Source organism: Pelophylax lessonae, assembly GCF_965119305.1.
Source record: "Pelophylax lessonae genome assembly, chromosome: 8".
Taxonomy (NCBI): domain Eukaryota; kingdom Metazoa; phylum Chordata; class Amphibia; order Anura; family Ranidae; genus Pelophylax; species Pelophylax lessonae.
Window position 1 is genome coordinate 284,402,445 of NC_138775.1, and position 11,595 is coordinate 284,414,039.

Consider the following 11,595-nt stretch of genomic DNA (forward strand, 5'->3'; position numbering starts at 1 on the left):
CAGCTTCCTTACGGATTTCGGACCCAACCTGTGCTCATCCCGAGTGACAACTATAAGATTCTGCATTTGTCATCACTTTCAGTCTTAGTGACAACAGTTTCCAGGAGCGTAAATCTTCCTAACGGGGGTCACAGACAGCAATAAAAACCCAACAGAGAGTCTAACCCTTCTACACTCCGTCCAAAACTCATGCTTTATAATCAGAACGTTGAGTTCTCTGCCCCTTCGCCAGGATCTGTTGCCATTTAGCCGATTAGCGGCGCATTATTCCATCCAGTTCTCGCAGCCTCCGCCGTCCGTGGAAGGGTTAACGCCCTGCTGGTTCCTGGACCTAAAGGCAGAGCAGCCCTTCCCAGGGGCCCCCAGAGAGGAGGGCCCAGGCTCTCCCCATGCACAATATATGGTCATTATCTCCCTCTCTCCCAGGACTGGGCACAATGGCTGCCAATCACAGCGCAGCCAGCACACACCCCTGCAACCCAAGCCAGCAAAGGCAACGCTCCCGCCCCTTAACCCCTTCCGCACCAGCAAGAAAAATGACTGCGAAACTGGGACAAGAGGTTCTCCACGTCTCAATCTGCTCCTGGGAGGAGAAGGCATTGTAACATTGGATGAACTTTCGCCGCAAAGTCATTCCCAACCTCCTCCAATGCAATGAAGAAAATTAGAAGAGATACAATGTTACTTCTCGGAGTGATCTGATTGTGCGGGAGAATCCAAATCCATTGTGAGAGCGGCCAAAGATCACTAGAAATACCAAATACCGGCTCCTGTTGGTGATCCTCACAAGGATAGGATCACACTAGAACGGGGGTTGGGAAATCCGCAATTTGTGCATTTTTTCCGGCACCACGTTCAAAGCGCACTGCAGTTGCGATCTGCAGCAGGTGTCAATGTTAACGACTTCTGGACCGGAAGGATTTGCCCCCTTAATGACCAGGCCATTTTTTGTGATTCGTCACTGCGTTATTTTAACGGACAATTGCGCGGTCATGCGACGCTGTACCCAAATAAAATTGATGTTTTTTTCCCATAAACAGAGCTTTCTTTTGGTGGTATTTGATCGCCTGTGCGATTTTTATTTTTTGCACTATAAACAAAAAAAAAAAGCGACAATGCTAAAAAAAAAAAAAAAAAAAACAATATTTTTCACATTCTGCTATATAACATTCCCAATAAAAGAATGTAAAAATAAGAGACCGTTCACACTGGGGCGACCTGGTCGCCTGACAGGTCGCCGTAGGTCGCCTGCCATAGAGAAGCTGCGGACCCGTTCTAATAGGAGCGACACAAGTCGCTCCGACTTAGAAAAAGGGTCCGGAGCTTCTTTGGGGCGACCTGGAGCGACCTGCATTGACTTCAATGATATGAAGTCCGTGCCGGCCGCTCCTGTGAGGTCGCCCCGGCAAGTAGCGTCGCCCCAGTGTGAACGGGGTCTAAATGTTTTCATCCTTTTAGGCCAATATGTTTTCTGCTACATATTTTGGTAAAAACAAAAATCGCAATAAGCGTATTTTGATTGGTTTGCGCAAAAACTATCACGATTTATGTTATTTTTATAGTTTTTTTTTTTTTTAACTAGTAATAGTGGCGATCTGCAATTTTTAGCGGTACTGCGACATTGCGGCGGACAGATCGGACCCCTAACTGACATTTTTGACACTTTTGGAAGGACCAGTGACATTACTACAGTAATCAGTGCTAAAAATATGCACCGTTACTGTAATAATGACACTGGCAGGGAAGGGGTTAACGCAGTGGGTGATTAAGGGGTTAAATGTCTCCCTAGGGAGTGTTTCTAACTGTATGGGGGAGGGGCTTGTGAAATGACCATAGAGACCTGTGATCCTATATAGAAGGATCACAGGAGCTCTGTGATCATTCCAGATAGAAGAATAATCAGCTTGTGTTTACAACAGCTGACCGTCCTTCTCTCTCAGCAGGGAGCGATCGCGGGTGTCAGGCGGCAATCGGAGCCACCTGCCCCGTGCATCGGAGTCCCCGCTGTAGCCGATGTAGAGCTACGTTGGTTCGCGCAGGAGGGGCTGTCTGCCGCAGTAAAACTGCGGTGGGCAGTCGGTAAGTAGTTAAATAACCAGCTCTTCTTGCACCACTGCCACTTTTGAGGAGCGGGGGGGGGGGGGGGGGGGGACAGGTACCACTTCCATTCCAAGGAGTTCTCTCTGACACTGACAGGTCCCAGAAGAATGCATCCACCAGTCAGAATGCGCAGCGGGACTCATGCATGTGCATTGGACACCCGGCTATGAAGCTGTCACAGCCGGGTGTCCATAGTGAAGATGCGCCGGTGCCGCTGTGGGAGGACGGAGGATGAAGACAGCTGGGGTGAGCTCACCACTGGACCCTGGGACGGGTGAGCGGCTGTTTTTTAAAAGTCAGCAGCTACACTTTTTGTAGCTGCTGACTTTTATTTATTTTTCATAGGTCCCTTTAACCCCCCCCCCCCCAAAAAAAAAGTCCCCCACCCACACATATGAAAGTAAACATACGCATTGAAAACTTAAGACCCTGTGCTGAGTTTCCAGGTCTGTACACCTGCTGTGCCCATTATGAGGGGTTCCCACCATCCCTGCGCTGAGTTCCTGGGTCTGTACACCTGCTGTGCCCATTATGAGGGGTTCCCACCATCCCTGCGCTGAGTTCCTGGGTCTGTACACCTGCCGTGCCCATTATGAAGGGTTCCCACCATCCCTGTGCTGAGTTCCTGGGTCTGTACACCTGCCGTGCCCATTATGAGGGGTTCCCACCATCCCTGCGCTGAGTTCCTGGGTCTGTACACCTGCTGTGCCCATTATGAGGGGTCCCCACCATCCCTGTGCTGGGGAACTTCTATAGATCTGTGAAGAGGTTGTGCAGCAGTGTCATCTCTAGTCATTTCCTCACTGATTGCTGGTAAAGGGCCGATCCCACTATGAGGTTCTGCAGCAGCTATAAAGCTGCCAATCATAAAATGACCTGACCTGCCAAATAGAGCGCACATCTGCAGCAGCATCCAGCTCTCTTAGTACACGCGGGGTTAATGCAGAGGAATGAGCTGCCTATGAGAAAGAAGACCCATTGCACAGAGGTTCTGCAGCAGAATCCATGTCTCCTAGAACAGTGGTTCTCAATTCCGGTCCTCGGGACCCACTAACAGGCCAGATTTTAAGTATTACCTTGGGGAGATGCAGACTAGAATACTACAATCACTGAGCAGCAAATGAGATCACCTGTGATGTAATTTAGTTATCTTGCAAACCTGGCCTGTTGGTGGGTCCCGAGGACCGGAGTTGAGAACCACTGTCCTAGAACACTAGGGGGTGCCATTGAGGAACTGTTACCAATTACAGTGGTCACATGATCAGGGAGTTCGTCCTGCCCCCCCACCCCAGGCATAAAATCCAACTGAAAGGGGGCTACCATGACTGGGCTTGAACAGGTTAAGCACCTGAATTTGACTTGAGGTCATCCTTTAGAAGTCCATGTACAACAGAGCTCAGATGATGGGATGGAGAAGCAGTACAAGAAGCCAATCAGAAGGATGCTGCTAGGAGGAGAGAGCAGAGTGGCAGAGAGATAAGCTCATCACTGTGCTGCTTCTCCTTTTACTGTCCAATCACAGGCTGGGGGTGGGTCCAGGATAGCTTAGCCTCAGAGGAAGTGGGTTGGATAATGCTGGCCATCAGACTGAGGACATCTAGTGGCAGAAATAAAGTACTGTGGCCGAAATCTATTGATTGAAGTTGAATCAAGAATTCAAAAATGTTATTTTGTTTTTTTTATAGTCTATTTATTTTTATTTTGTTATTTTCGGCTGGAGTTTTGCTATCCTCAAACTACGGCCCTCCAGCTGTTGCAGAACTACACATCCCATGAGGCATTGTAAAACTCTGACATTCACAGACATGACTAGGCATGCTGGGAGTTGTAGTTCCTGAACAACTGGAGGGCCATAGTTTGACTAAAGCCTATTTCAATGACTCGGCGTTGGTCTACTTTCCATTGATTAGAAGGAAATCTTCATCTACCGTCTGATGCACTTCAAAGGGAAACTTCTCATGAATCCAATGATAAAACAATGTAACATTTTTATTATTTATTCCATTAACATGTTAAAGCTTAGATGAGGTTTTATTAATCGGCTAGAAGATCTAATTCTTGTCCAGCCGTGACTGCGGTCCCTCTTGAAGGCAGCGAGCGTCTCACACGGAGGAGATTGATGCGCGGCGCAGAAAAGAACGTAGAACGTGACTTTGTGAAACTTTCCTCCGAGTTTTTTCCGTTGATCGCCTCTGAAAAGCCAATCGGCAGTGAGTGTGCGAGAGGACGGGGCTGGGGCGCCCGCTCGGGTTCCTGGGAGGTGGCCGCTGGCTTTGTGTACGGTCTGTGCTGTTTCTACGCTACCACAACAGAAAGATGACGGCGCTCGCAGGAAGGGGTGTCCTCTGCCGGCCGTGCCTGATTAACCCCCTACACGCCGCACTCCGCGTCTCTGCTGGGAACTTCTCACACTCCGATCCGAGGTCAATGGCCGCCTTCCCCACCCCCGACATCCGGGCAATACGGGAAAATGCCACTTAATGCACCCGTAGCCCCTGCAGAAATCTCCGACAGTCTCTTCTATCACTTGGGAACTCTATTGGTGAGATCTCTGCCCGGGTCTGTACACCTGCTGTGCCCATTATGAGGGGTTCCCACCATCCCAGTGCTGAGTACCCGGGTCTGCACACCTGCTGTGCCCATTATGAGGGGTTCCCACCATCCCTGTGCTGAGTTCCCAGGTCTGTACACCTGCTGTGCCCATTATGAGGGGTTCCCTCCATCCCTGTGCTGAGTGCCCAGGTCTGTACACCTGCTGTGCCCATTATGAGGGGTTCCCTCCATCCCTGTGCTGAGTACCCAGGTCTGTACACCTGCTGTGCCCATTATGAGGGGTCCCCACCATCCCTGTGCTGGGGAACTTCTATAGATCTGTGAAGAGGTTGTGCAGCAGTGTCATCTCCTCACTGATTGCTGGTAAAGGGCCGATCCCACTATGAGGTTCTGCAGCAGCTATAAATCTGCCAATCATAAAAGGACCTGACCTGCCAAATAGAGCGCACATCTGCAGCAGCATCCATCTCTCTTAGTACACGCGGGGTTAATGCAGAGGAATGAGCTGCCTATGAGAATAAAGCACCATTGCAAAGAGGTTCTGCAGCAGCATCCATGTCTCCTAGAACACTAGGGGGTGCCATTGAAGAACTGTTAATCAACATGCAAAACTGTAACATTCCAGCACCCCCAGTGCTGTCACTCACAGCCAAGATGTTCTGCAGCAGCTGCTGGTGACCGCCAAACAAGAGGTTCCGCAGCAGTCTAATGTCAGTCCAGCCAACAAGTGAGTAGCAGCTGCTGCAGAACATCTTGGCTGTGGTTGGCACGCCATTAAACTGCTGAAGAACCTCTTAGCTGGACCAACAGCCCTCTGAATGCTGAGAAGTCACCAGCAGCTGCTGCAGAACATCTTGGCTGTGGTTGGCAGGCCATTAAACTGATGCAGAACCTCTTAGCTGAACCAACAGCCCTCCTAATGCCGAGAAGTCACCAGCAGCTGCTGCAGAACCTCTTGACTGTGAGTAACAAAACATTAAACTACTGCAGAACATCTTGGCTGTGGTTGCCAGGATACTAAACTGCTGCAGAAATTCTTAGATGAACCAACTGCATTCCAAATGCTGAGAAGTCACCAGCCCCTGCTGCAGAACCTATTGGCTGTGGTTGGCAGGACACTAAACTGCTGCAGAACCTCTTAGCTTTACCAACAGCCCTCTAAATGCTGCAGAACCTCTTGGCTGTGGTTGACAGGACACTAAACTGCTGCAGAACCTCTTGGCTGTAGGTAGCTGGCCATTCAATTGCTGCAGAACCTCTTGGCTGTGAGTGACATGCCACTAAACTGCTGCAGAACCTCTTAGCTGGACCAACAGCCCTCTGAATGCTGAGAAGTCACCAGCAGCTGCTGCAGAACCTTTTGGCTGTGGTTGGCAGGACACTAGACTGCTGCAGAACCTCTTGGCTGTGAATGACAGGACACTAAACTGCTGCAGAACCTCTTGGCTGTGAATGACAGGACACTAAACTGCTGCAGAACCTCTTGGCAGGACATTAAATTGCTGCAGAACCCATTGGCTGTGGTTGGCAGCTCTGCTAAGAGGTTCTGCAGCAACTGCAACCCACGCACCATCATTAGCAGAGCTGTCACTCACAGCCAAGAGGTTCTGCAGCAGTTTAATGTCCTGCCACTCATAGCCAAGAGGTTCTGCAGCAATTGAATGGCCTGCTACCCACAGCCAGGAAGTTCTGCAGCTGTTTAGTGTCCTGCCAACCACAGCCAAGAGGTTCTGCAGCAGCTGCTGGTGACTTCTCAGCATTCGGAGGGCTGTTGGTCCAGCTAAGAGGTTCTGCAGCAGTTTAGTGTCCTGTCATTCACAGCCAAGAGGTTCTGCAGCAGTGTCGCTGCCCCCTTCACGTGTCTCTGGTTGGGTTCTTCTTCCCCATTCTGCCCCCCCCCGGGTGAAAGAAGTTCTGCAGCCGCTGTGCAGTCACGAAGCTCAGCCAAGAGGTTCCGCGGCGGCCCCCAGCTTCCATCTCCCGATCGGTCGTCAGCGGCGGCGGCGGCGGCGGCGCGCAATACGTCATCCCACAATGCACCGCGGCCGTGCGAGCAGCATTACCTCATCCCGTCATCCCCCGCGACAGTTAGAATCTTCTAGGGTGGTCACCATGGCGACCGAGCCTCATTTGCAAACGGGGCCCCGCCCGCCCTCCCTGCCGGCCAATGCGGTGGCGCGGGGGTGACATCATGCCTATTTTTAGTGGCTGAGCGCTCGCTGATAAGAGTTAGTGCGGCGCCGCTCGGAGCTCAGAGACTCGCAGTGACGGCAGAGCGGCTGGACGGTCCCCGCCGGCTGAACAAGTAAGGACCGGGGGAGAGGGCAAAGAAAAACTCAGGGGGGCTCCAGCACAACTTTCCAGCCAATGGGATGTGAGGGGGGCTCAGCAGGTGACAACTTTCTGGAGGGGTACAAAACTTCTGACCAATAGGAGAGCAGCTCCACAATTTTGGGGGAGAAGAAGTCACCCCAATCCACTTTTTATCACTTTTGGGAAAGTTTGAGCTCTCGACCAATCAGAAGCCGGCGTTGGATGCAGAATTTGGGGTTCAAATCCCACCAGCGCGGGAAAGTGTGAACTTTTGGGGGGGACGGAACTCAACTTCTGACCAATAGGAAAGCGGCGTCGGGGTGACACCGGTGAGGGCACATGGTCCTGGCTGACTGCTAAATTGCCTAAATTTTGGGGGGACGGTTTGGAAAGTAGCCGGGGATCCCAGGACTCAAGGCGAGGCAGCTGATTGGGTCCCATTATTATAATTATTATTATTATTATTATACAGGATTTATATAATATTATTATTCTTCTTATATAGGATTTATATTTATTATTATTATTATTATTATTTAGAATTTAAATATTATATAATATATATATTTTATTATATAAAATTTATATATTATTATTATTATTCAGGATTTATATAATTTATTATATAGAATTTATATATTATTATTCTTATATAGAACTTCTATAATATTATTATTATTATTATTATTATTATTATTATTATTATTATTATTTAGGATTTATATTATATAGAAGTTATAGCTTATTAATAATATATAAATTCTATATAATAAAAATATAAATCTTATATAATTTATTAATCCTAAATAATAATAATATTATATAGGATTTATATAGTGCCAACAGTCTATTACTGGGATTCATGGAAAATGGGGCGATCTGATGATCTGGGAGGGGGGGGGGGGATAATAGAAGGGGGGGAAAAAGTTTGTGGAAGTGAAATTTCAGGTTGTTGTGATGAAGAAAAAAGTCAGAATGGTCCAAAAAAGTCCGAATTATTAGTATGGGAAGTTTCCTTATTGTTACATTGTATCCAAGTCATCTAAAGCAGAGGTCCCATCCTTCTATTCTATGCAGATCCAGGTGCTATTAGGTCTTGTGGCATTGTATCAGGTTTAAAAAGTTACATTGTATCAGGTATAAAAAGTCTGATTTGTGTTATGCAGACTAGTTGATACTCTTTTTATTTATTTATTTATTTATTTATGTTACATTGTATCCAAGTCATGCAGAGCAGAGGTCCCCATCCTTCTATTCTATGGAGTTTTATGAGCACTAGGAATCACTACTTGTTACATTATATCCGCTTTATAAAGTATAGGTAGTAGGATTTGTTACAGTGTAACACTCCTATGCAGACTGGTTGCTATTATTGTTTGCTACATTGTATCCAAGTCATGTAAAGCAGAGGTCCCATCCTTCTCTTATATGGAGTTTATGAATAGGTTTCATCAGTACTTGTTACATTGTATCCAGTTCATGCAGAATAGCCCCTGTTCTTGGTACATTGAATCAGGTTTAAACCAAATAGTCACTAAAACTTGTGACAATGTATTACATGTATGAAGAATACTTGCTGTTACTTCTTGTTACAATGTATTACACATATGAAGAATACTTACTATTACTACTTGTTACATTGTATCAAGTGTCTACCCTATAGAAGTAATATCAGTTACATTGTATCAGGCTTAGGCAGGACAGGTACTATTATGTCTTGTTACATTGTATTGAGTTTATACACAATAGAGTTCATATCACTTACTGTTACATTGTATCAAGATTTTACAGAATAGACCTTATTGTTGCTTTGTATCTAGTTTAAATAGAATGGTTTCTGTTCTTGTTACAATGTATCAAGCTGATGAAGAATAGCTATTGTTACTTGTAACTGGTTTAGGCAGCATAGGTACTATAACTTGTTAGAGTATGCAGTATAGTCCCTATTCTTGTTTCAATGTATCAAGTGTATGCAGTATAGTCCCTATTCTTGTTACAATGTATCAAGTGTATGCAGTATAGTCCCTATTCTTGTGACAGAGTATCACGTTTACGCAGTATAGTCCCTATTCGTGTGGACTGTATCAAGTTTATGCAGTATAGTCCCTATTTTTGTTAGTGTATCAAGTATAATCCAAATAGTTACTATTACTTGTTACATTGTATTAAGTTTATGGATGATAGTCCATATTTCTTGTTTCATTGTAAATAGTTTAGGCAGCATAGTTACTTTTACTTGGTACAATGTATCAAGTTAAAGTTGAATAATCCCTGTTCTGTATACAATGTATCAGGTTTATGCAGAATAGTTAGTACTAGTTACAATGTGTCAATTTTCTGCAGTAGAGTCCCTATTCTGGTTACAATGTATCAAGTTCATGTAGTATAGTCCCTCTTGTGGTTACAATGTATCAAGTTCATGTAGTATAGTCCCTCTTGTGGTTACAATGTATCAAGTTCTTCATGTAGTATAGTCCATATTCTTGTTACATTGCATAGAGTTTCTACAGGATAGTCCCTATTTGTGTTACAATGTAGGAAGTTTATGCAGGATAGTCCCTATTGTTACATTGTATGGATTTTCTGCAGGATAGTCCCTATTATTATTACATTGTATAGAACTTCTGCAGGATAGTCCCTATTTTTACATTGTATGGATTTTCTGTAGGATAGTCCCTATTCTTGTTAGATTGTATGGAGTTTCTGTAGGATAGTCCCTATTCTGGTTAGATTGTATGGAGTTTCTGTAGGATAGTCCATATTCTTGTTACATTGTATGGAGTTTCTGTAGGATAGTCCCTATTCTGTTTACATTGTATGGAGTTTCTGTAGGATAGTCCCTATTCTGGTTACATTGTATGGATTTTCTGCAGGATAGTCCCTATTCTTGTTACATTGTATGGAGTTTCTGCAGGCTAGTCCCCATTCTTGTTACATTGTATGGAGTTTATGTAGAAGGATGACATTGAATAGAGTTGCAGTGTAGTATTTGTCACATTGTATGGAGTTTCTGTAGGATAGTCCCTATTCTGGTTACATTGTATGGAGTTTCTGCAGGCTAGTCCCTATTCTTGTTACATTGTATGAAGTTTATGTATAAGGATGGCATTGAATAGAGTTGCAGTGTAGTAATTTGTTACAATGTATGGCATTGAATTGGTGCGTGTGGCCGTCCAGTAACATTGTTCTCCTTGCTTTGCAGGACGCACTTTCTCCGCGGCCCCCCTCAGCGACTGGCGGACAAAGGAAGAAAAGTTCTCCCGGTGGCTCTGTTGTTTTTTTATGAGCAATAAGATGGAGCCTACATTTTACGACGATGCACTGAGCGCCGCTTTCGGGCAGCCCGAGCCCACCGGCTACGGATACAACCCCAAGGTGCTGAAGCAGAGCATGACCCTCAACCTGTCGGACCCCAGCAGCGCCATCAAGCCTCACCTGAGGAACAAGGGGGCCGAGCTGCTGACCTCCCCAGACGTGGGACTCCTCAAACTGGCCTCCCCCGAGCTGGAGAGGCTGATCATCCAGTCCAGCAACGGCATGATCACCACCACGCCGACCCCCACCCAGTTCCTGTGCCCCAAAAACGTGACGGACGAGCAGGAGGGCTTCGCGGAGGGCTTCGTCAGGGCGCTGGCCGAGCTGCACAGCCAGAACATCCTGCCCAACGTCCCCACGGCCCCGCAGCCCCCCGCCAGCGCCGGACTGGCACCCGTCTCCTCTATAGCCGGCAACACTGGATTCAACGGCACTTTGCACAGCGAGCCCCCGGTCTACGCCAACCTGAACAGCTTTAACCCCACCACCATCACCAGCGCCCCCGCTTTCAACAACGGCGGCAGCGCCAGCGCCATGGGCTTCGCGTCACAGCACCACGCCAGCCCCCCTCTCCCCGTCCAGCACCCCAGGCTGCAGGCTCTGAAAGAAGAGCCCCAGACTGTCCCGGAGATGCCCGGCGAGACCCCTCCCCTCTCCCCCATCGACATGGAGTCGCAGGAGCGCATCAAAGCCGAGCGCAAACGCATGCGGAACCGGATCGCCGCCTCCAAGTGCCGGAAGAGAAAGCTGGAGCGCATCGCCCGGCTGGAGGACAAAGTTAAGAACTTAAAGTCGCAGAACTCTGAGCTGGCGTCCACCGCCAACATGCTGCGGGAGCAGGTCGCCCAGCTCAAACAGAAAGTGATGAATCACGTCAACAGCGGCTGCCAGCTCATGTTAACGCAGCAGCTGCAGACTTTCTGAACAGGACCCGGCCTCTCGGAGAGGGGAGAGAGAGAGAGAAAGCGAGAGAAGAGCGCGCCTCGGGGGCGAAACGAGAAATTGAAACTCCTGGCTGGGGAAGTGACAAAACCTTAAAAAACAAACATATAACAAACAAATAAAACAAAACAAAAAGCACCCGCCATGTGATTGTTCCCACGCGCGTGCGCAAAACAGGAGACTGCCGAGCCTTTCCGTCGGCGCGAGTGGTGGTTAGGGGCGAGCGAAGGGGTTATCAATGGCCCAGCTCTGAACTGTGTGCAACATTGATCACGCCTGCATGGACCCTTTAACGTTCGATGATCATTCAGTATTAAAAAGGTTAAAACTTAGAGACTCGTACTGGAACAGGCGGGGGAGGGGAAGGGAGGG

At 47.5% G+C, this 11,595-nt stretch overlaps 1 protein-coding gene across 1 annotated transcript; it reads left to right on the plus strand.

Moving 5' to 3' along the window:
* Positions 1 to 6,888: 6,888 nt before the first annotated feature.
* JUN (Jun proto-oncogene, AP-1 transcription factor subunit) lies at positions 6,889 to 11,205 on the plus strand (the record flags this gene model as incomplete). The annotated part of the gene is made up of 2 exons (XM_082264759.1): positions 6,889 to 6,958; positions 10,169 to 11,205. Exon 2 carries the CDS (start codon positions 10,249 to 10,251, stop codon positions 11,203 to 11,205), a length of 957 nt encoding a protein of 318 aa, XP_082120885.1. The 5' UTR covers positions 6,889 to 6,958; positions 10,169 to 10,248.
* Positions 11,206 to 11,595: the final 390 nt, after the last annotated feature.